At 39.0% G+C, this 26,331-nt stretch overlaps 1 protein-coding gene across 1 annotated transcript; it reads right to left on the reverse strand.

The window, feature by feature from the left end:
• Positions 1-19,806: 19,806 nt before the first annotated feature.
• On the reverse strand, positions 19,807-26,331 carry LOC145999900 (uncharacterized). Its single transcript, XM_083137176.1, has 3 exons — positions 26,154-26,331; positions 23,166-23,547; positions 19,807-19,924 (listed from the first exon to the last, which is right to left on the reverse strand). The coding sequence occupies exons 1-3, from the start codon at positions 26,319-26,321 to the stop codon at positions 19,830-19,832; spliced, it is 645 nt and encodes a 214-aa protein (XP_082993302.1). The 5' UTR covers positions 26,322-26,331; the 3' UTR covers positions 19,807-19,829.

Consider the following 26,331-nt stretch of genomic DNA (forward strand, 5'->3'; position numbering starts at 1 on the left):
TTTAAATTGGAAGGGGGTGATGTGATATATCAAATCAGGCAAAAAAAAAATAACTCACCCTGTATATTGCTTGTGTTGGATCATTTCTTAGGCAGTTGGACCAATTCTTACCTTTTCTAATACAAATATTTTGCACATTAAGTGTGATTACGGCTTTCGGTCTGGTAGTTACCTTCAAATGCGGTCAGTAGATGGGTTCAATGGGTCACTTGCAGTGCCCACATGAGAGGATGCAGCAGAATTAACTTAGAAAAATCCCCCACCCGTTCCATTGTTCCCATGTTAAAGAGCATCCCTCTATAAATAGGTCTTTTCAGTTCTCACGGCGGTCGCTCTAGAAGCTGGCAAGGGAAGTGGGGAGCGGGGTTATTCGCCGCAGACCAACCAGACAACAGCGGTGGCGTCAAGAGATACGACGTGGCGGAAATAGGTACTACCTGAACCTCGTTCTACAGGCTGCTGCGTTTCTTATCGTGCTGGATTGGTCGCTTACCCGCTCCCCACTTCCCTTGCCAGCTTCTAGAGCGCCCGCCGTAAGAACTGAAAAGACCTATAACCACAAGGTTCAAGCAAACATAGCCACCTAAATATTTCCACTTCAAGCGCTGGTTACTTGATCCCCTTAAGAAGAAACTTTCGATTTTACCGACAAACGCACTCGCTCCTTCCCAAAAAATGGCCACAATGTTCAAATTGTGAAAGAATTACATTTCTAGAGTGTTCAAGTGAATTTCGTGTGTTTTTATTTTGCTGTTGTCTCTATACTATTTAGAAAACTATTAGTGAAACAGCCAGCACACGTGGCGGAGTGGTTAGCGCATCGCGCTACGACACCAGTGGTCCAGGGTTCGAGTCCCGGAGTGAGTATGGATGTTTGTGAGTGTCCATTCATCACTTTCATCATGTCATCACTCGTCTCCATCTTCGCAAATTAGCCAAAAGTGGCACAAAAAGCGAAGTAAAATAAAGCAAATCAATCAATCAATATTAGTGAATCAAAGGTGAAATATTTTGCAAGTGTATTCCCATCCAAATGCTAATTAATTATGATATACAGTAACCTCATTATCTATTCGTCAGAAGTCTAAAACCAATAAACCGGGGGATGTGTTAAGGTGCTGATTAATGCACTCGCCTTGCTTAGAAGTACTGCAATTCGCTTCTTTATACACAGTACTGTAACTCTTAACAGTTTCATAAGGTATACGGTAAGTTTCATGAAACGTTAAATGGAGATCCGTGTTAGTAGTGTAAAATACCCTATTACTGGGACGAGAAATGATGATCCCCCCTCAGGCAGATTTGCTTACACTTATAACTAGCTCAAGATGTGCATATGAGCTTATTGCTCAAGTGTGGTACTCTGTCTAATCCAAGATTTTTGTAAAAATGCCCTCGGGAATTTCCCGTGAAATGATGAGGCCCCTCAGATTGATTTGCCTACACTTACAAAAGCTACATCTGTGAGATTGTTGTCCATAAGCTTGTTAAAAATAAGCACTTCTTGTTATTGTTTTTGCTACACTTAAAACTAAGCCAAAGAGCCACCCACACCCACCCACATACACCCACACCCACACATATTTACTTCCGGTCAACTTCCGGTCACTTCCGGTCCACTTCAACGTATGTTGAAACGTTTATATAGGAAAAATAGGCATTGATTGCCACTTTTCAAATCACAATGACCTATGGGTTGCAAACATGCTTTTAGATTGCTGTATAATTGTAAATATTGTTTATTTTACAGCCTATTCTGTTAAGGCAGTCAAACCCTGTCAGAACAAACAGCAATCAAACCTGTAACATTACAGAGTGAGCATGTAGAGTGGCACAGAATGCATTCAAACCTGTAGAATAAACAATACAGAATAAACAGCAGTCAAATATGTAGAGTGAATAGCAGTTAAACCCATGTCAGGATTAACAGCATTCAAACCCTGTCAGGATAAATATTTAAATATGTATGTATTTATAAATTAACACAAGTATTAATATGTATTTCCTGTTCAACAGGTACAGCAAGCAGCCCTGAGTATCTCAGCAGGTTCATAGAAGGCATAGACAGCAGACAAGGTAATATGAGATTATTGTTGAAACAACAGAACTTTGTACCTGTCAAATATTTTATATGCTAGAAACAATATTAGCTTATAGAAGGAGTGGCATATGTGTGTTTTATCTTTCCATGGATAATTCTGCTACAGGATTTTTTGAAAGAAGATGCATTTCAAAATACATAAAATCCAAGTCACTTGTTGATGGTTTCAAGCTTAGATTCTCTGGCCTATCTGAGTATGACCTGTTTGCTGTACAGAATGAAACTGAAATGCAGTGGGTGCTTATGAGTGACAAGATTTTCCAGTACCTGTGCCTGAAACTGCTTAGCAGGTTTGAAAAATTTGTATACAACAGGTGCAGGAGAATTGTTGGATTTTTTATCAATTTTTACACAGATGAATATTATTATTACTGCATGTTGAAATTGTTTGATAATTACTGGTTCAACAATTGCTATGAATTGTTTGCAGAGTATAGGATGTATACAATTTCAGATCAGAGTTCAAATTGGAGGCATCACAAATTTTCAAATAAAATTATTGACAAGAAATTAATAGATGAGAATATTGAATTTGTTACAACAGATAATGGACACTTGTACAGCAGGGAAGATTTTAAGCAAAACCTTGTCTGGTACTCCCAGACCTGAATGAGCTTATTATGTATTTCCTAAGGCAAAGATTTAGGGATTGCACCTATGATTGTATTGTTGAATCTCTAGATGAGAACAACCTGAATGATACATGCAGCTGTGGTAAACAATTATCCAGTCTGTCAGTGTAATTTTTTACATGTATTTCAGCAGTGGTCAAGTGAGCATCAATCTAGTGCTGCAACAGCCCTGAGCATCTAAGCAGGTAAACAGGACAGAGACAACAAGCAAGGTAATTGAGATTATTTTTATTGAAACAGAGCTCTGTGCTAGAAACAATCTCAACCTAGGGCAGGCAAGCAGGGGTGTTTATGTAAATTGCACATGTATCTTGTTTTCTATTAGAATTATATGGAATTACCTGATACAGGATTTTTTGAAAGAAGATGCATTTCAAAATACATAAAATCCAAGTCACTTGTTGATGATTTCAAGCTTAGATTCTCTGGCCTATCTGAGTATGACCTGTTTGCTGTACAGAATGAAACTGAAATGCAGTGGGTGCTTATCAGCGACAGGATTTTCCAGTACTTGTGTCTTAAGATGCTTAGCAAGTTTGAAAGGCTTGCATACAACAGGTACAGAAGAATTGTTGGGTTTTTTGTTAATTTTTACACAGAAAAGTGCCATTACTATTCCATGTTGAGATTGTATGACAATTATTGGTTCAACAATTGCTATGAATTGCATGCAGAGTATAAGATGTACATGATTGCAGATCAGAGTTCAAATTGGAAGCATTACAAATATTTAAATAAAATTAACAGGAAATTGATGGATAAGAGTGTTGAATTTGTTACCACAGATGATGGGAACTTGTACAGTGGTGAAGATTTTAATCCAGATCTTGTCAGGTGCCCAGAGCATACACACACAAGTGAGATTGTTATGTATTTTCTGAGACAAAAATTTAGGGATTGTAATTATAAGTGTGTTGTTGAATCACTAGATGAGATCAACTACACATGCAACTGTGGGAAACAATTATACAGTCTGCCTGTGTGATAATACATACATTAATTTTTTAAAGCAAAATATGTATTTCAGATACAAGGATCTGGCAATAAGCAGTGAGCACCAATCTGCTACAGCCCCGAGTGACAGAAAACATCAAGCAAGGTAATTGAGATTATTTTTGTTGAAATAGAGCTCTGTAACTGTTAAATATTTGCTGCAAACAATCTCAAAGGATAGACAGGGGTGTTTAAATTATATGAAATTACCTGATACAGGATTTTTTGAGTGAAGATGTATTTCAAAATACATAAAATCCAAGTCACTTGTTGATGATTTCAAGCTTAGGTTCTCTAGCCTGTCTGAATATAACCTGTTTGCTGTGCAGAATGAAACTGAAATGCACTGGGTGCTTATAAGTGACAGGATTTTTCAATACCTGTGCCTCAAGCTCCCTAGCAGGTTTGAGAGGTTTGTATACAATAGATGTAGGAGGATTGTTGGATTTTTGTTAATTTTTATACAGACCAGTATTATTACTATTGCATGTTGAGATTGTATAATAGTCACTGGTTCAACAATTGCTATGAATTCTGTTTTGAGTACAGGCTGCACATAATTGCATCTCAGAGTTTAAATTGGAGACTTATTGAAAAAATCAATAATTTTTTGAATTTTGAGTATGTTGTTCAGTAGGGCACCACAAGTTTATATTTCCCTGCTGGAGTGGTCCAGAATGCATAGTTCTCAAAACTCTGTTAATACTGCACTTTTCATAAAATTCTATTTATAGAACAGACATAAATTGGACATTTGCAGCTTAAATATTGCATCTATCAAAAAAATTATAGAGACCTAAAACATAGAGAATCATGCACAGAATCCACCTGAAAAGATTCCAGGTCTCCAGCACTTGTAGTTTTTGAGAAATCACAAAATTAAAAAATTATCGATTTTTCACAAAACTTCTAAACAGCATACAGAGTTGAAATACACAACTCCCATGACTCTATCTTGAAAAATAGGCAAGTTATTCAGGATCTAGTGAACAACAAGATTTTTTTGAAAAATTGTAGGGATCAAAAAGTTGCATTTTGGCATGCATATGAAAAATCACCAAACCCCATGTCTCTAGCATCAGTAGTTTCAGAGTTATAAGAGAAACAAAATTATTGATTTAAAATTTGAGTATGTTGTTCAGTGGGCCATGCCGAGTCACCCCCAGAAATATAAGCAGCCCAGAATCAAAATTAGTGCTATCACACAGCCCTGGGTTTTGTATTTGAATATGTTCTGATTGAACATGTGACCCTCAACAACAGGGTGGGACGAGTTGTGATAGAACACAAATCCCTCTGTTTGATTTATGTGTGGGAATAAAAGCGACTTCTCTGACTCTATCCCTGCCCAAAAATCATCAGTCAGGTGCACTACTCGGCCTTTAATTGTGTTCTTGAACCCAGCCTCACTTAATACATCAAGGGTTCTCATGTAGGGTCTTAAAAATAATCCTGTTGTTAGATTGTAGATGTCATAGACATAGACCTCTGATCTCTTAGGCATGTAAGATATCAACAATAAAAAATAAAACAGCTGTATATCTCTGCCCTGCAATGCCCTTGCCAGGCTTTGGTCTGTATGCAGAAACAGGCAAGACACCTGCATGGGCATATAAAATCTTGCAATCAATTTTTGAAGCCTATGCCTAATAATAGCATCACAACATAATTCTGACAGACATACAGACATTAACCATCTAACAGGTGTAGGTATGGAGGTTAATCCAGAGGACACTGCTGCCACTGTGAAGCAGAAAATACAAGACTGAAACTGTGTTTGCTGTTAAGTGCCCAGTGAAACTCTGGCAAACACATCATACTCTGACAGGGTTGAGAATCTAATTTTGAAATCCTCAATATTTTGCAATACCTCTTGACATTTTTACACAGTGTGCCCTAGGAATATGTGAATATTGCTCCTGTCTAGAAAATTACACACAAGAGGTCTTATAACAGGATCACAAGTTTTAATTTTTTGACTAAGCAGATACAACAAAACCTCATTCATATTAACAATTCTCCTGTTGTGGAAATTCTGCCTGCCAACAAAATCCAACCCAGAATACACCATGCCTGTATTTGTAGTTACAAACTCAAATGTATCAAAACAACTCATAACAATATCACAATTGAAATGTTTCCAGTTTGAAGTCTGGTCAAAGGGCATATACAAATTGTACAGTGCTGTGAAATTTGTGGTTGTGAACCAGTAATTGATCCTAAAGAAATTATAGAAACTGACAAAAAATGCAACAATTCTCCTGTGTATAAGATATGCAATTTTTTCATAATCACCAAGGCACCCCAGGTTCATGTATCTAAACTCATGCTCACTGTCAAGCATCCACCTGAACTCAGTTTCATTTCTTACAGCAAACAGATCATATTCCGACAAGTCAGAGAACACAAGCCTGAAATCCCTCAATAGTGACTCTGATTTTATGTATCTTGAAAGTTTCCTCCTGTCAAAAAACATTATTATATGGTGTGTACTAAGCAACAAATCTATAGGAACAGGTGCATGACTAGAATTGTTTTGTGTTTTAGGCACATATAACTATCCCTCCAGGACAACAACACACTCAAAGATACAATGCTGTAATTTTTTGAGGGCATGATGGTACTCTTCTTAAGCACATCATTCCTCTGCTGCTGATACTCCCTGTTTATTTCCAAACCCTTGTGCCCTAAATACATGATGTCTGTTTGGCTTCAAAATATTTGTTCCAACCCTATGTATGTATTATTGGCAGGTTAGATAATTGTTTTCCACAGTTACATACATCACTCCAATTGTTCTTCTCTAGTGACAGGGAAAGACACTCATGGCTACAATTTCTAAATTTTTGCCTCAGAAAATACATAACAAGCTCATTCAGGTATGTTTGCTTTGAGTACTCAACCCTGTCAGGATCAAAATCCACCCCACTAAACAAATTTCCCTCATCTGTGGTGATAAATTCAATACTGCTATGCTCCAATTGCATATTAATCATTTTATTTAAAAATTTAAAATGCCTCCAATTTAAACTCTGAGATGCAATTATGTGCAGCCTGTACTCAAAACAGAATTCATAGCAATTGTTGAACCAGTGACTATTATACAATCTCAACATGCAATAGTAATAATACTGGTCTGTATAAAAATTAACAAAAAATCCAACAATCCTCCTACATCTATTGTATACAAACCTCTCAAACCTGCTAAGGAGCTTGAGGCACAGGTATTGAAAAATCCTGTCACTTATAAGCACCCAGTGCATTTCAGTTTCATTCTGCACAGCAAACAGGTTATATTCAGACAGGCTAGAGAACCTAAGCTTGAAATCATCAACAAGTGACTTGGATTTTATGTATTTTGAAATACATCTTCACTCAAAAAATCCTGTATCAGGTAATTCCATATAATTTAAACACCCCTGTCTATCCTTTGAGATTGTTTGCAGCAAATATTTAACAGTTACAGAGCTCTATTTCAACAAAAATAATCTCAATTACCTTGCTTGATGTTTTCTGTCACTCGGGGCTGTAGCAGATTGGTGCTCACTGCTTATTGCCAGATCCTTGTATCTGAAATACATATTTTGCTTTAAAAAATTAATGTATGTATTATCACACAGGCAGACTGTATAATTGTTTCCCACAGTTGCATGTGTAGTTGATCTCATCTAGTGATTCAACAACACACTTATAATTACAATCCCTAAATTTTTGTCTCAGAAAATACATAACAATCTCACTTGTGTGTGTATGCTCTGGGCACCTGACAAGATCTGGATTAAAATCTTCACCACTGTACAAGTTCCCATCATCTGTGGTAACAAATTCAACACTCTTATCCATCAATTTCCTGTTAATTTTATTTAAATATTTGTAATGCTTCCAATTTGAACTCTGATCTGCAATCATGTACATCTTATACTCTGCATGCAATTCATAGCAATTGTTGAACCAATAATTGTCATACAATCTCAACATGGAATAGTAATGGCACTTTTCTGTGTAAAAATTAACAAAAAACCCAACAATTCTCCTGTACCTGTTGTATGCAAGCCTTTCAAACTTGCTAAGCATCTTAAGACACAAGTACTGGAAAATCCTGTCACTGATAAGCACCCACTGCATTTCAGTTTCATTCTGTACAGCAAACAGGTCATACTCAGATAGGCCAGAGAATCTAAGCTTGAAATCATCAACAAGTGACTTGGATTTTATGTATTTTGAAATGCATCTTCTTTCAAAAAATCCTGTATCAGGTAATTCCATATAATTCTAATAGAAAACAAGATACATGTGCAATTTACATAAACACCCCTGCTTGCCTGCCCTAGGTTGAGATTGTTTCTAGCACAGAGCTCTGTTTCAATAAAAATAATCTCAATTACCTTGCTTGTTGTCTCTGTCCTGTTTGCCTGCTTAGATGCTCAGGGCTGTTGCAGCACTAGATTGATGCTCACTTGACCACTGCTGAAATACATGTAAAAAATTACACTGACAGACTGGATAATTGTTTACCACAGCTGCATGTATCATTCAGGTTGTTCTCATCTAGAGATTCAACAATACAATCATAGGTGCAATCCCTAAATCTTTGCCTTAGGAAATACATAATAAGCTCATTCAGGTCTGGGAGTACCAGACAAGGTTTTGCTTAAAATCTTCCCTGCTGTACAAGTGTCCATTATCTGTTGTAACAAATTCAATATTCTCATCTATTGAAAATTTGTGATGCCTCCAATTTGAACTCTGATCTGAAATTGTATACATCCTATACTCTGCAAACAATTCATAGCAATTGTTGAACCAGTAATTATCAAACAATTTCAACATGCAGTAATAATAATATTCATCTGTGTAAAAATTGATAAAAAATCCAACAATTCTCCTGCACCTGTTGTATACAAATTTTTCAAACCTGCTAAGCAGTTTCAGGCACAGGTACTGGAAAATCTTGTCACTCATAAGCACCCACTGCATTTCAGTTTCATTCTGTACAGCAAACAGGTCATACTCAGATAGGCCAGAGAATCTAAGCTTGAAACCATCAACAAGTGACTTGGATTTTATGTATTTTGAAATGCATCTTCTTTCAAAAAATCCTGTAGCAGAATTATCCATGGAAAGATAAAACACACATATGCCACTCCTTCTATAAGCTAATATTGTTTCTAGCATATAAAATATTTGACAGGTACAAAGTTCTGTTGTTTCAACAATAATCTCATATTACCTTGTCTGCTGTCTATGCCTTCTATGAACCTGCTGAGATACTCAGGGCTGCTTGCTGTACCTGTTGAACAGGAAATACATATTAATACTTGTGTTAATTTATAAATACATACATATTTAAATATTTATCCTGACAGGGTTTGAATGCTGTTAATCCTGACATGGGTTTAACTGCTATTCACTCTACATATTTGACTGCTGTTTATTCTGTATTGTTTATTCTACAGGTTTGAATGCATTCTGTGCCACTCTACATGCTCACTCTGTAATGTTACAGGTTTGATTGCTGTTTGTTCTGACAGGGTTTGACTGCCTTAACAGAATAGGCTGTAAAATAAACAATATTTACAATTATACAGCAATCTAAAAGCATGTTTGCAACCCATAGGTCATTGTGATTTGAAAAGTGGCAATCAATGCCTATTTTTCCTATATAAACGTTTCAACATACGTTGAAGTGGACCGGAAGTGACCGGAAGTTGACCGGAAGTAAATATGTGTGGGTGTGGGTGTATGTGGGTGGGTGTGGGTGGCTCTTTGGCTTAGTTTTAAGTGTAGCAAAAACAATAACAAGAAGTGCTTATTTTTAACAAGCTTATGGACAACAATCTCACAGATGTAGCTTTTGTAAGTGTAGGCAAATCAATCTGAGGGGGCTCATCATTTCACGGGAAATTCCCGAGGGCATTTTTACAAAAATCTTGGATTAGACAGAGTACCACACTTGAGCAATAAGCTCATATGCACATCTTGAGCTAGTTATAAGTGTAAGCAAATCTGCCTGAGGGGGGCTCATCATTTCTCGTCCCAGTAGTACCACAAATCACACTACTCGTGTTTTCATTAACCTTGTATTGTATTTGCATTTAATATATGGATCAAAGCATTTAACCACAAAAATGTCATTCGTGGTACGAATACTGATAACAATGGTGAAGGCATTTTAAAAATGAATATGAAACGTGTAGCATGTTGTTGTATTTTCTTTTCTTCTTGATATTGCTTATGTGAATCTGTTCTATATTTTTAATATCTTTAACAATACTGCTAATTATTTAAAAAAATAACAAAACAATTAAATAAAAGCAACAATTCTCTCTTTTTTATTGTTGTCTCCATGTTTCGAACTGTAATACAATTCTCTTCGATTACCTTATGCAGATCTTTTACCTAGAGTAAAATATAAAGTACAAACGCAATGGAATGACTGGTGCCAAAAAGAACTATAAATACTACATCCTATAGGTGGCGTGCTCAAGTCAGTAATCAAAGACCTTCTTACCCAAACATGAATCTGCCTGGGGCAGTGGTTGTGTTTATATTAAGAATTCGTACATGTCATGTTTTAGTTAAACAGCATTTAGCACGTTTCAAAATTGTGTCCTCAAGTTCCTGTCAGTGCGCAGAAGCTGTGTAATCGCTCAATCATTTATTTTTTCAATGCCACTTAAGACAACAATATCGAGACATTTTATATAAACATTTATTACGCGTACAGGTTCCATTTCCGATGTCATTAATCTCTCAGCCTCGTACAGAAGGTCGATCCATGTATATGTGTCCGATTTTGAACCGTCACCCCTGCACACACAATGAACCTATCCAAGCGGTTCAAAGCGTGGGAGGATGGTTAGAGCCTATAGTATCGTGGCACTATTGCGAGTGTGTGTTGTGTGCATCATGGCTCCTAAGGTGAACCGTATTGGGGAGGACTACGTAGTTGCACTTTCCACGCCAAATATTTGGTGTCGAAAATTCAGAAACAGTGCAAAGAACATGGATGCACCTTGGGTTCGACGACCATCAAGAACATAATCAAGCGGCATAAAAACCACGAGGTTCCAGCTATTCAGTCGCCCACCAGGGGGTTGAGGAAGCGAGAGTGCACTGCAGTGACGCCACCTGTCTCTCGGAAGTTGTGTCGAATGGCGCTATAGGAAAACCCCCGATGCAACGTGTGATGGCGACATGACTCCATGTGGCCCAGTCAACTGTGAACTGCACCCTACGTGAGAAATTAAACCTCTGGAGGGTCTTTAAATGCCGTGGACATTACCTCAGTAAGGCTCATAGGTGTGAGAGAACGACCAACAGCAGGCGCCTCTACGAACGCCATTTATCCGGCGAAAACGCGAAGTTTGTGGCCATACTAGATGAGGCATGGATTTATCTATCAGATTGTGGCAAAATTCCAGCCATAACGTACACTCCACGCGATGCAAAATGCCGTCCAGATTTCGTCCGTCATTGCAAAGCAACTTTCTCGAAGGGATTTCTGGTTGTCGCGGGAACACCTATCAAGGCAAGTTAACTATTCGTCTGGTCTGAAAAAACTGTAAAATCAATTCTGCGTTCTTTCAGCAGAATATCCTGACCCCGATTTATACAGACGATCTGCCGCGTTTGTATGAAAATACCGTAAATCAAGTATCTGTGCATATGGATAAGGCCTCATCACATACATCTCGTTCTACCCAGAACTTTCTGCAACACATGGCGACAGACACCGGCATTCGGGCTATTCCATTTCACGATATACTGGTGAAGTCACCGAATGCGAGTCACATGGATTTCTGTGGGTTTGGTCTACTGAAACTGGCACTTTTTTTCTCGTCGTGTCATCAGTCTCTGGGGCCTGTGGAAAGCCTGTCAGGAGGAATGGCAGAAGGTTCCACTTCCTGTACTTCATCGTAGCCTCCTACAATGGAAGATACGGTGCAGGGCTATTGCCAAGACACACGGTGAACACATTGAGGCCAACCGATGGTGGTCCCGTGGATTTTCATAAGGTAAGTGCTAGTCCAAAATCGGACAAACATACGCGGATCGACCTTCTGTACTACACTTATTTGGATACTTTATAGTTTCGCTCGAAAACATCGGAGTACAATCTAATTTTAAACACTCATGACCCTCACAATTATTTAGACGTCATACTATCATAAGACCAGAATGGACAAATGCACTCAGTAAGAAGTCAATAGTGCCAGCCCTGTGGTGGAGTGGTTAGCACATTGCGCTACAACGCTAGAGGTCTCGGGTCCGAATCCCGGCCCGGGCATGGATGTTTGTGAGTGTCCGTTCATCAATTTCATCATATCATCACTCATCCCCATCTTCGCAAATTAGCCAAAAGTGGCACAAAATGCGAAGTAAAATAAAGCAAGTCAATCAATCAATCAATCAAGAAGTCAATAGTGTAAATATGAAAATGGACCTTAGTAATCATTATGTTGGAACATATCATATATACATAATCATGGGCGTAACTTGGGGCCTAATATTATGAGGGGGCAGAATCGAACTTCGGGGGAGGCTTGAAGTTTTCCAAACTAAATAAATAAATAATAAAATGTAACTGTGATATTTGCAAGATCACAAATATTACTCTTAATTATTTTGCTCCTCAGTCCCCGGGAGGTTAACAAAGGTTCTCTATTTATTAACAAATTAACTAATCAAATATTATTAGAAGAGCAAACCCTAGAAAAAACATGAACAATTAACCAGCAGTCACTTTCATTTTCATTACACTACCATCGCTACGATTATTACCTATATTTACTAGACGAAATTAATCAACTGTCACTAACAAAAACAATTTGGCATCAATGCAAGTGTACCCCCTTGTCCCCGCCAAGTTGCGCCTATGTACATAATTGCTTGTGATAATAGTGTCTGAACTTTGGCTAGAAATCGCAAAAATACGCGGTGCGAGCCAACCAAATGACGACGACTGTAATACAATAGACCTCAATTGTCGCGTTTAAAAATTAGTCTGCCGCCAATTGTTGCGGAAAAGATAAACAAGACATTGTCGAGACTTTCGCATAATACCTATAACTTGATACTTTGAAATCTCGAGCCATGTAAACTCAAACTTTGATTAAAGAAAGGGAGCGTCACTTCTCAATCAGCTGAGTGGAGAAAAGGGCAAATTATACAAAGAAATATAAATTAAACGAAATTAGAGAGTATGCCCATTGTAACAGAGGATATACGCTAATGAGTACGCTTAACCATAGAGTATACGTCGAATCCTCAAGTACAGCCCCGTTTATACAGCACTTTTGTCCAGGATGCAGACATTATTCCATTCGTTTTAAGTAGAATTTTCTATTACTTGCCTTATATTCAAGGGGTCCCGGGTTCGATACGCGGTGGAGGCACATAGTTGTTCGGATCCCAATTTAAACTGTAGGTCCAGTCCCGATTAGCCTTACTGTGCACAAAGTGGACTTAAAACACCAAATCAAACCAAACGAATTAGTATTTAATTCTTAATAGTTCTAATGTAAATAAAAAAGTATTTAAATAATATGCTCCCCATGAAGGCGTATGGAGTTGTGACGTTAGGGCCCCACACTTTCTTGATCACGGCCGAAGTTGGTGGTGGTGTGATCAGCACGCCCCTGGACGCCTTTATCCCCCAGAGTTTCTCCACGTACCCACTTTATACGACGCTGGGTGGGCTCCGGAGCCGCTTGAACGGGTGGATAAAAAGCCAGGTTCTCCTCCGCCGGGGATCGAACCCGGGTCTCTCGCATAGTAGTTAGAAGTCCTAACGACTATATGTATATATGTATTTTTTAAAGGAATACCCCTATGCGGTAGTATCCCCGTCATTCTCACATTTTCTCAACTTTCACTCATTTCAATTTTACAAATTCTCGGTTTTTCTCATTACGGACAAACACAAACATCCATGTCCTAGCCGGGATTCGAACCCGGAACCCCCTGACTTCGTAGCGCGATGTGCCGACCACTCCGCCATGGACTAACGACTGAGCTACCGAGGCAGTTCAAATTCGTTGACTGTACCATGGACCATATCGATGTTACGGAGTACAGAGGAGCAACCAAGAATTTTTGTCTGGGGGGCAAGTACCAGGACCAGGATAAAGGTACCAATAATAATAATAAATAAGGGTATTACTATTATATAGTAGTAGTATGAAAGACGTTATCATTCTTTTCAATTACACAAAAAAAGGCAGATGTCGGTGCAAAAGCATTTGTGTTGGAACAAACGATTTGAAATTCTTTTTTTAAATCTTTAATTTCACATTAATGATGGAAAACAAGCACACTGTATTTTTGAAAGATAGAAAATGCTTGATAAATGCATTCCGAATGAAATTATTTATTTACACATAACATTTATAACTTTCATGCACAATATATGTTTTGAGCGACGTAAAAAATGAAAATACACTTACAACATACTAACAATAATTGTGTACGTATTCAAAGTTTCTTTAAACCCATCTCATAATAAATAAACAGCAAAATTACATACATTGCCTCTCCGTGCGCGCTCCTTTTCCTCCAAACAATTGTTCATGCATTTAAGACAAAATGAATTAAGAGAAGTTTTACTTCTCTCTGTGGTAATTCACAATACATTACAGAAAACCATATATTGAGAGCGAAGCGTGCAAAAAAATATTTAGATCCAATTTTTTGCAAATTGAAAACAATATTGATTTAATAGGGCGCAAATAATTTTACAGGGCGCCATGACATTCTCTTTTACAAATTTTGATTTAGATCGTTCGGCGCCCAGGGCCGACGCCTCGTAAATTCGGCTCTGAACTTGGTAAAAGTAAGAAAATGAACTATTGCGAGCGAAGTGAGCAAGAAAATTTTACGAAATGTCTTTTCATTTGCATAAAATTTGAAATCTAGGGTGGCAATTGCCCCTCTGTGCCCGCTGCCGGTTTCCTTGGTTGTCAATGTTTGTACCCCCTAGAATTTATTTCCGTCCAAGGTTGGGGGGAATGCCCTCCTGTGGTTGCGCCACTGACGTAGTAAATGCAGTTTTAACCCATTTCTTCCAAAAACAATTGTCTTCACTTTTGTTTTAAATAAAAGACTGACAATTACAAGTAATTTTGGACACAAATACTTTTAATACAGAAACATCTAAAATGTCTCGGATCTGGTACATGATTTCCGAATGGCAAAATTAATTGGCAACATTTTATTTCCGATCCCAAAACATCGGGACCCTGCATAACATGAGTGGCTTTAAAAAAGTTCTGTGAAGACTTCCTCCCAGTAATTTGTGGTGCAGCATTGCATTAACTGTCACTTTGCAAGAGCGATAGTGTACTTTCTTAGGTATGTTCCAATTATTTGAGTGTGCTTAAAATATAAGAAAATGTTTTGTTGCAACGTAATGCAGGCAGCTGTTTATATAACAAGTCTACTCCATCTGTAGGGAACGAAATGAGGGTTGCGTCATTTAAAGATTATAAAGACAAAGAAAGCTAATTGTGTTTGCTCTATATTCATTTATGTACCAGGAACTGTTGAACCGTCACACTTCCAACACCAAATTATCTCAGGGGTGTAAAGGAACCAAAAAAAATCACAAGCTATTTTGATAGCTTCTGATATACTAAAACGTTTCATAGATCCGAACATTCAACCTTCCATTCTTGTAGATTCGACTCGCATTCAATTTAAACAAACTGTTAAAGATCTGGGAATTATCATGGTCACATCACAGAAGTTCCGCATGTAGGAAAGCCTTCGCATCTCTGTATTCTCTGTGGCTAGAAAAAACCGGACTGTTGCTACAAAATCTTTTATTGGTTATTTTGTACAATATGAACATTATCCCCTTCAAAGTACCCCCCTGCACTATCGATGCACCGCTCCATACGAATCTTCCATTGCTGGAGACAGTGCTGGAAATCATTTTCCGAAACCATGTTCATGACCTCCGTCGCTTTTGTTTTCACACATTCTACGGTCTTAAATCTGGTTCCTTTCAGTGCTGATTTGATCTTTGGGACTAAAAAAAGTCGCACGGAGCGAGATCCGGCGAATAGGATGGATGTTCTAACATGGGATTCCATACTTAGCCAATAAAGCCTTGAGTGACAATGTCGTGTGGGCAGAAGCATTGCCCTGATGAAGAATCCATGACTTCCTTTTCCATAAATCATGTCGTCGTCTTTTTACTCGCTCACGAAGGGTCGTCAGCATCGTAATGAAATATTATTGGTTGACAGTTTGACCTTCGGGTGCACAATTCGAATCAATTCACCGACATTTGCAATGTTTGATTCCGTTTTTGACGTGCAAGACCGTCCAGGACGCTTGTCGTTCGCAATCACTTCTCGTCCCTCTCTAAACCACTTAAATACTTGAGTGCGTGATAAACAGACATCTCAGTACGCTTCCTTCAACAAACCATAAGTTTCTGTGGCGGATTTACCAAGTTTGGTAAGAAACTTCAGACTGATACGCTGTTCCACTTTCACACTTAATTTTTTTCCGACGGAGCACAGATGTACGGTTCACTTCGTCCACAAGCTACAGAAGAACTGAGCGCCGCGCACCCTGGGCAATCACACAGCCGATAGGCAGGATATCACATTATACACTCATTCATCGCTTGACCTTCACGCGCTTGCCGTTTGTCGACAGCAACATCAATCCGGTTTTTTTCTAGCCACATCTCGTATAAGACGCGTGGGTAAGTTCCTCCCCACCTCTATCAAACCCAAGCTATGCCAGTCACTGGTTTTATGTCATTGGGACTATTGTGACGTAGCGTATTCCGTCTTAACAGGTGAGTCAACTAGACGTATGATAGGTATTCAAAATGCCTGCGTACAATATTTAATTTAAAATATTGGGACCACCTATCACCTGATTTTCTGAAATTGGGGTGGCTGCGTATGCAAGAAAGACGAACGCTGCACACACTGATCTTGCTCTACAAATTCCAACCTCAAGTCACTTTCCTATCTTCTCTCGCGCTTCCAATTTCTTTACGAATTTCGCGATCGCGGCACCAGATCACGCAACATCTCATCTCTTTTCATCCCCCTCCACAGATCGAAGTTCTTCGCCAAATATTTCTCCGTATCGGCTGTAAGGTTGTGGAATCAGTTGCCAGAAAGCTCCAGAACAGTAAGCTCCGTCGTTTCCTTCGGCACACGTGTTCGCCACTCTCTTCAGAGTAGTCGTTAGATCTTCCCCTGTCAAGCAGACTGAAAGGCATATGCAAGTGAATGAATTGTTATAATGCCTTCTATTTGCTTAAATGCAATTGTAAATTTTGCATTATGTATCTCGTATTTAGTATTTTATATATTTTGTATTTGGTGTGCTATATTCATCGCGTTAAGACTTGTATGTATGAATATAGTGTGTGCGTGTGTGTGTGTGTGTGTGTGGACATATGTGAAATGACTAAATGTACTTTGTGTTAATGTAATATTGTATAATTTAATGTACAGTATGCGCTAAAATATACAGTACTGAAATGAAAAGATGAACAAAAGTATAAGACATGTTACAATATAGTGACTGGTCAATATGCAACCCAAATAACAATCGTGCCTTTTGGGTTGCACAACTGTCAGGAAACCTAAGGTTAGGTTAGGGCATGTGGAGTGGACGATTGTCATTTCGGTTGCATATAGACCAGTCACCTTTTTCAAACTCGGTCCACCTTCACGACCGCTTCCGTATGAGCGGAAATAATGCTCAACTATGAATACTTTTTCCTCCGTCGAGAGACCCATTTCCGACAACAACTGCACAACACAACTTCCTTTTCATTACTGCGAACACGTGCAGCTGGAGCTATGCCCCGTCGACAAACGCAACCACATGTTCGAGATGCGCGAGTTTCAGTACTGTATATTTTGGCGCATACCGTATATGGTTGAGTGGAAGAAAAGGCTTTGTACGGACTTTACTCCGCCATTTAAAACAAGGCGTTAATGATAATACGTAATAATAATAATAATGAGTGAGCCTTTCTGAGACACCCAAATGTCAACCTCACTTGCACACCATGGGCTATATTTTGCAGACTAATGAAGCTCTGGCGTCTGGAACCATGGCCAGTATAATCCTGTATGGGACTTGTGTGTTGTACATATGTGTTTGTGATTGTCCCTTCATCTCTTACATCTTATCAACACTCATCCTCACCTTCGCGATTAGTCAAAAGTGACTCGTAAAATAATCTAATTCAAGCAATCAACCAAACTAAATCATAAATTTAACACTAGAATTAAATATTACAAAATAATACAAGAATGAACATTTCTATAATAATTTTATTACTAATGAAGAAGATTACAGACACTATCAAGAAGAATTATCTAAGTAGGAGTTAAAATGTTTCGACAGATGTTCCTGCTAAATTATACAATTTTCCGTCCGGTGTAAGTTTATTCTATTTACAGTAACTGCTGGAGCAGTAATTTTCCATAAATTCGCAATGCCAATCTATTTTATAGCAGAATGTAAGCATGGATTTGAATACAGAATGCAAGTACATTTTATATCAACTTTTGTGGTATAAATACACATGTTCGTTTTGTTCTGACGTCATATTTGTTTGGTTGAAAGACGGTGTGTACAAAACGTGTTATCCAATCTGAAAGAACAAATAGACAGTCCCAAGATTACTAGAGTTGAAATAGCCTTAACGTACATTAAACAAAGGAATGAGCTACGCTATGCGAGTCTATGCTTTGTGACGTATGTTCATGACATGACTCGCATCGCCTGTTGTTACTTTTATGTTTTTCACCGGAATGAGCTTGGTTTGTAAGGAGCACATAAGCTGAATGAACATTTAAGTAAGTTACATCACAGTATTTGCCTATTTAATTAGGACATGAGTTTAGAAAATATCAATTTGAAGTGCGAATTAAACTTTTTGCTTTGGTGGTAGGCGTATTCGTCCACCACTAGGGATTCAGTTGTAAACAACGCTTGAACACATTTACAAGACTTACCTTGTAAATGTATTCAGTGTAACTATACTAAACTATACGGAAACGTAAATACATAAGTTGAAACAAAAAAGAAAGCATAAAGTTTGTAGCGTACCATAATGTTTAAGAGCATCAATGGAGAAAGATGAAGAGAGATTCATCAAAAAATGCATCAGTTGACTCATTAAAGTGCAGCTCGGCATACATGGCGTTACTTGTACAAACGATACACATAATACATTAAACTGTAAACCTGATTCTTGACAAAAGCCAAAAAGACATGTTTTAGTGCATCAATCGATGCGTTTCTGGTACATGAAATAGATTTGATGCATTTAGTTATTTGTGTGTACACTCACGGACACTTCTGGGTTGTAACAATCCCACTGGTATCATTGCAACCCACAAGTGTCCGTGACTATACAGGGTTAGCCTAAAAGAAACAGACAGTTTAAACGCTTAGAAAGTGAAATTTGTTTGTTACATGAGAAAGCATTTAGTACTGTTGAATAGGGAAAGCCTTCAAGTTTACGACCTTCGCTTTTCGTTTGTCTTCGTGACGTCAGCATTACGTGAGCACCCTTGACGTAAGTCGAGCAATATGGCCGCTAGCCAGGTGGAGAAGGTTTCGTGCGTGATTGAATTTGCAAGAACAAATTCCGTTACTTTCGTACAGCGTCGTTTTAGAACACGGTATGGGAAACAACCACCTATAAGGCAGTCCATCTACGATTGGAGCAAGACATTTGAGGAAAGTGGTTGTCTGTGCAAGGGGAAAAGTCCTGGGAGAGAAGAACTGGACTATCGCATTGATATCTATCCTGTTACAAAAGGGTCACCCTGTAGAACACTTGTAACTTTCCAATGTAAACTTCACGACATACTCTTCAAATCATGTAAGTGTTTCAGCCATATTATTAAAACTCTTCTTTCTGTAAAACTTCGAAAGTGTCTATTTTTTTAGGCAAACCCTGCATATGATGTCAGGTTCACACTAGTCAATGATTCCTCGGGATGAACAGAATGGTCATTTTTCTTTATATTCTAAACAAAAAACCGTATAAATGTAATGATAAGGTTAAAATATACAGAACTTACTTATTGACAATCGTACTCCTCTTACAGAATAGACACATCTGCGCAGTTCCTGTATGATTCCTGAGGACCACAGCCTCCTGCAGAAGTGCCGTTTCCACAGTCTCCCCACCTGTTGCCTGTAAGTACCAGAAATTTATTTAATTGCATCTTAGAAATAAGAGCATACATTATTAACGTATGTGTTCAATATTATCTGCTCATAGATTCTTCTGCATATTGTCAGATCTACTTATATTTTGATTATGTTAAAACTTGCTTATCGATCAACAAAACTTAAGTAAAGTTAAACCCGAGACGGATATAAGGAGATACGAACATAGTACACATAGTGCACACTACTAGAGTGTATGGTCTAGCACCCGACCTCCGCGACAGAGTGGTTACGTGTTCTAATCTCGACCTATGCATCAATCCGATCTAATCATCACTCATCCTCATCGTCGCGATTAGCCACAAGTGTAAGAAAAAGGAATATATAACAAAAATCATATCTATGTTTTAAGCGCCCGAGTTCTTGTTAAGTCTAATTTATGCACAGACTGCTAAGCTGGACCTACAGTTTAAAGTGGTTTCTAGACCACTGTGTGCATCCACCGGGTATCGAACCCGGGATTCCTTGATTACAAGGCGAAGATGTTAATCTCTATATATACTATATATATATATATATATATATATATAAATGGATGTGTGTGTGTGTGGATGTGTATATTTGTTTGTTCCGGCATAACGCTCGAACGCCTGGAACAATTTCAACCAAACTTTGTACACGCATCACGTGCAACCTGGAAATAAATACTGTGGGGGTAAGACGCCACTAGGGGTGGGGGTGCGAAGGGGTGACATGTAAAAATAATCGAGAACCACCGATATTAAATTCCGCACAGGCAGACATCCGTGACTCTATGCAAACCGCACAACGATAGTGTTTCTCGGGTTGTCTAACATTCAGGCTGTGTTGCGAATGGAATCCATAGTTTTCGTGACACTCCCAATGTGGTTTAACTCCATCACCTATGGGGATTAATAAAATGCCACAAATGACCTAGATTAGCGTCGAATCCATAGTTTTCGGAGTCGCTAAGCTAATTGATGACATTCACGATTAAATAAAATTAGTTACATTTTACACAATTGAAGATTGGGATAAATAAATACCCGCGCAACGCCGGCTAATCAGCTGGTACTAATATATCGGGGAGGCACTTTCTAATCACTCAAGTTCTTGGTAGTTTTTATCCATATGCACTTGTGAAGCCTCGTCAAGTTGCACTAGAACGAAGTTTTTATTTCTTTAGGCATAAAATTCACGCCTGAAAAGTATATATATATTTTATTTGTACATATCCAAGATATACAGATAGATTATGAAACGTTCAGAGTGGTTATAGAATGCTTAGGTACACGTGAAAACATGGATACATACAATAAAATGCATTCTACACACATGGACGTCCACAGGATTTTTTCCAGTGAGGGGCAAGCATGGTAATTTTTCCAGGGGGGGCCAAACGAGACATATGTCTCCCCCATAACAGTTCTGTTCCCTCAAAAAAAAACTTATTCAGATTGAAGTGCAACACCCTTTCAATAATTAACATAAATCACTGTGAATGAAATAAAAAATATGTGGGTAATATATAAGTTTAAGGTAACATCCATTTTCAGGGTGGGGGGCGCAGCCCTTTTTGCCCTCTCCTTCCGGACGCCCATGTTTACATATAAAACACAAACGATATTTAATAACTTTCAACACGTGTACAGCATGGCTGGCGCCTGAGGAATCTGAACGAACTCCCTCGTAATCAACCACAGACTATTGAATATATTTGTTCTTCTTCTTCGTAGCTACATGATTATACATACTACAATGCTCACTCACAACAGATTCGGTAAAACTTTTCAAGGGTCACTGATTTAAAGTGGCAACGTTGTACATTACATTATGTTTTTAAAATTTATTGTCAGATGTCAGCATAAGTTTTGTTGGCTTTCTATCGTAATTGCTGAAGCAACAATTTGCTTTAAATTAGCAGGGATTTACTTAACTAAGGGAATACTGAATTCGGAATAAAGTTACTTTGAATTTTCCATTAGTCACATAAATTTCACGTGAAGTTGCTACGTCATGGATGATCACCAGAGTAAAATATTAAAATTCTGTTATGAAATATTCGAGTTTGCAGTATAATTAATTTGTGAACTATGTAGATGATATATAGCAATCAATTCCTTTTCAAAATTTACATGTATGTGGTAGCAATTTTCGTTGGAAATAAACCTAAGAGTAACTGAGTTTGCTCGAAAGTAATAAAGTAGCAATTACTTTGCGAAACAGTAACTGATCTCATTGATCTGTTACCTTTACTTTAAAAAGTAAGTAAGTTACCTTCGAAGAACGTGTTGCAATATTGTTCTTTTCTTCACTAATGGCGATGTAATAGTAAAAATAATTTTCATTAAATTTTAAAAACCTTATGTTTAAATATAAAAACATAGGAACAATAAGATTCAAACTAAGACCTTAGCTATTTGAACAATTACGTCATGCAAATCATTTGCTTGTATTAAAACGTGTGTATCAGAAATAATATTTTTACTACATATACAGGGTGTCCCATAAGTAATAGCGCAAACTGACACAGGTGAAAGTACACGGTAATAGAAGCTAAAAAGTCTGAGTAACATGGGTTTGCAAACGAGCCGTTTTCGAGATAACAGCGAATGTGTGATTACAAGCCGCCACTGACTTAATTGTTTGTAAATGTCGTCCTAGTTGGTAAAATGCTAATAATGTGTGCGAATGTGTGGTTACAAGCCGTCATTGATTGCATTTTGTAAACACCGCGTCCGAGGTTTGCTCTTTGTTTACAAAACAGAACATTTCCGAGAGGTGGCGTTGTAATCAAATAGGATGTATACAATCCGTACAGAGAATTGTACATGCTTGTGACCAATTCTAACCACACATTCGCACACATTATTACCATTTCACCAACTAGGAAGGCGTTTACAAACAAAGAAGTCGGTACGGCTTGAAATCACACATTCGCGATTATCTCGAAAACGATTCATTTGCAGACCCATGTTTACTGAGACTTTTTTGCTTCTATTATCGTGTACTTTCACGTGTGTCAGTTTGCGCTATTACTTTTGAGATACCCTGTATAAAAGCAAATCATAATTTTGTTCATTACTGTTGAAACGTACAAAACAGTAACTGTATAAGTAAGTGTTACTTTCTTTACTCGTTACTTGAAATAGTAACTTAGTTACAGTAACCCCTTTCAGAAAGTAACTAGTTTCAGTTAGTAAATTACTACTTAAAAACTGGGGATATCAAGGCAAAATACTAACCAGCCCTCCAGTACCACTGCATCACACAGTTGGTGCACGTCACACCTTCCGGAAGCTTGACCACAGCCGTGTAGTTCCCTGCGATGTGCTCGGTCATATGAAACTGGGTTCCAGACCCGTCAGCCAACTGGAGAAGATTCTGGTCAAAGCATTCTTGGGTCTCCAAGGTGAGTGGGTCGTCCCTGGGGCAGACGCGGAACTCGAAGTACCCGATGTGTGGTGCCTGGATGGAGAGAACGATGGGCACTTCGCTTCCCTCCTTGTACTCCTTCACGATCTCCCCTGTCCACCACTTGCCGCCAGATTCGTTGTCACGTGGCCTGGGATCTGCGTAGTTGTCGCCACACTCGCCGCACAGGCCATCGTTCTGGCCCCATTGTACCTGAAACAACAATTATCATATTGTAATCTCACACGGCTGTTGCTAATGTGTTGGAGAGTAACCCAATTGGAAGGGGAGAGTTTCAAGCCTCAATAGCTTTTATTTGATGTTCCTCTGCTGTCTTCGCTCAAGTGTCCCTCTCTACACACAAATGTCCTTATTCTGCACGCAAATGTTCTTTTCTACACACAAGTGTCCCCTTCTACACACAAGTGTCCCCTTCTACACACAAGTGTCCCCTTCTACACACAAGTGTCCCTTTCTACACACAAGTGGCCCTTACTACACACAAGTGTCCCTTTTTACGTACAAATGTCCTAATTCTAAATTTCGTGGATATTACTCTACCGGTCACATTTACTTAACTACGAGTACCCGTAGGTTCCGCTATTCTCAATCTCCGTACACTGGGAGGCTAAGATAACAGCACGCAAAATTACCCATCGTTATTTTTTAAATAGTTATCATTCCATATCCTCTGCTTTTTTAAGGAATAGATACTGAAGTAGACACTATTCTTTGCTTATCGGCATTTGCCTTCAATTCATCACCCTTACATTACAGAAAAATATTGTAAATGAAATGGTGATAGGCAATTCGTCTACCATTACTTTGCCATCGGCTGTACAAGTGTACCTCCTTTTACGCAAGCATCTTTCTTATCAATATAAAGTGGTTCCGGCGAAAGAACGGACTTGGAAATTCTATTTTTGTATTTTCTGTCGAAAGACATGAAGGGTCACATGAACAACTGAACCAATCGGCTTTGTCCAGTTGCCGTGGTGAGGGGGAATTCTCGTGGTATTCTGTGTTGACAAATTTTTCGTTTTGAGTCGTTTTCGAAACAGGTGGCACCCCCAACAAGGTCATGCACGGCGAAGCCTAATGGTTGCCACCACGTAGCAAGCGAATGGGTCTCCGATTCCCTTCCTCTCCCTGAAATGCGAACGAAGGGAGCTTGTCGACAGGAAGAGGTCGTGTACGACTGGACAAAAAATCAGGCGTGTAGCAACCTGTAGCAACACCGCTTTCCCCCCTTGAACTGGAGGCGGAAAGTCTGGGTTTCCTCAAGTCCATTCTTTGGCCGGGCGGACTTTAGTGCAGCTTCCCTTATGTACATGCAATTATTAGTTTTTTTGCTCAAGCATCTCTAGCACTTGCTATCCTCAATCTCCGGAAAAGCGTGCCTGTCTCATCTATAAGCAAGCGTCTTTCCTTACTCCGCACTAGCGTCCCTATTCTCAATCACGACAAAAGTGTTTCTACCTACACGCAAGCGTCCTTTTTGTGCACTAGTGTCCCTATTCTCAATCTCCCCACAAGTGTTTCTACCTACACGCAAGTGCCTATTCTCAATCTCCCCACAAATGTTTCTACCTACACGCAAGTGTCCCTATTCTCAATCTCCCCACAAGTGTTTCTACAAACACGCAAGTGTCCCTATTCTCAATCTCCCTACAAGTGTTTCTACCTACACGCAAGTGTCCCTATTCTCAATCTCCCCACAAGTGTTTCTACCTACACGCAAGTGTCCCTATTCTCAATCTCCCCACACGTGTTTCTACGTACACGCAAGTGTCCCTATTCTCAATCTCCCCACAAGTATTTCTACTTACACGCAAGTGTGTCTATTCTCAATCTCCCCACAAGTGTTTCTACAAACACGCAAGTGTCCCTATTCTCAATCTCCCCACAATTGTTTCTACTTACACGCAAGTGTCCCTATTCTCAATCTCCCCACAAGTGTTTCTACCTACACGCAAATGTTCCTATTCTCAATCTCCCCACAAGTGTTTCTACAAACACGCAAGTGTCCCTATTCTCAATCTCCCTACAAGTGTTTCTACCTACACGCAAGTGTCCCTATTCTCAATCTCCCCACAAGTGTTTCTACCTACACGCAAGTGTCCCTATTCTCAATCTCCCCACACGTGTTTCTACGTACACGCAAGTGTCCCTATTCTCAATCTCCCCACAATTGTTTCTACTTACACGCAAGTGTCCCTGTTCTCAATCTCCCCACATGTGTTTCTACCAACACGCAAGTGTCCCTATTCTCAATCTCCCCACAAGTGTTTCTACTTACACGCAAGTGTCCCTATTCTCAATCTCCCCACAAGTGTTTCTATCTACACGCAAGTGTCCCTATTCTCAATCTCCCAAAAAGTGTCTCTACCTACACGCAAGTGTCCCTCTTCTGAATCTCCTCACAAGTGTTTCTACTTACAGGCAAGTGTCCCTATTCTCAATCTCCCCACAAGTGTTTCTACGTACACGCAAGTGTCCCTATTCTCAATATCCCCACAAGTGTCTCTACTTAAACGCAAGTGTCCCTATTCTCAATCTCCCCACACGTGTTTCTATCTACACGCAAGTGTGCCTGTTCTCAATCTCCCCACAAGTGGTTCTACTTACACGCAAGTGTCCCTATTTAATCTGTCCACAAGTGCTTCTACCCACACGCAAGTGTCATTTTCCCCACACTAGTATTCCAATTCTCAATCACGTTCGGCCCTAATTCTACGAAAGTAACCTGCTTCTCAACATCAACACCGGTGTCCAATGGGGGATACCCGAATTCATGTTGCCAAGGACAACATACTCACATCAAAAGTTCCACAGTTGAGACCCTGGTCTAAGTCGTTGCGTGGAGCGTCATAGCCAAAGCGCCACATGGACGACCTCATGGGAGGATCATACATGAAGCCATGACTAAGCACATGCTGCACACACAGGAGTGTCACAGTGAGAGACGTGAGGCTGAAGAGACCCATGATGTGAATT

Source organism: Lepisma saccharinum, chromosome 16 (genome assembly GCF_977018435.1).
Source record: "Lepisma saccharinum chromosome 16, izLepSacc3.1, whole genome shotgun sequence".
Taxonomy (NCBI): domain Eukaryota; kingdom Metazoa; phylum Arthropoda; class Insecta; order Zygentoma; family Lepismatidae; genus Lepisma; species Lepisma saccharinum.

What these genes read in the sequence shown, in the direction of transcription:
- LOC145999900 (XM_083137176.1), bottom strand. Translation starts at nt 26,321, where the DNA reads ATGGGTCTCTTCAGCCTCACGTCTCTCACTGTGACACTCCTGTGTGTG. An exon ending in TCAACTGTGGAACTTTTGAT is followed by an intron (nt 23,548 to 26,153) that starts GTGAGTATGTTG and finishes TTGTTGTTTCAG; the next exon opens with GTACAATGGGGCCAGAACGA. An exon ending in GCAGTGGTACTGGAGGGCTG is followed by an intron (nt 19,925 to 23,165) that starts GTTAGTATTTTG and finishes TGGTACTTACAG; the next exon opens with GCAACAGGTGGGGAGACTGT.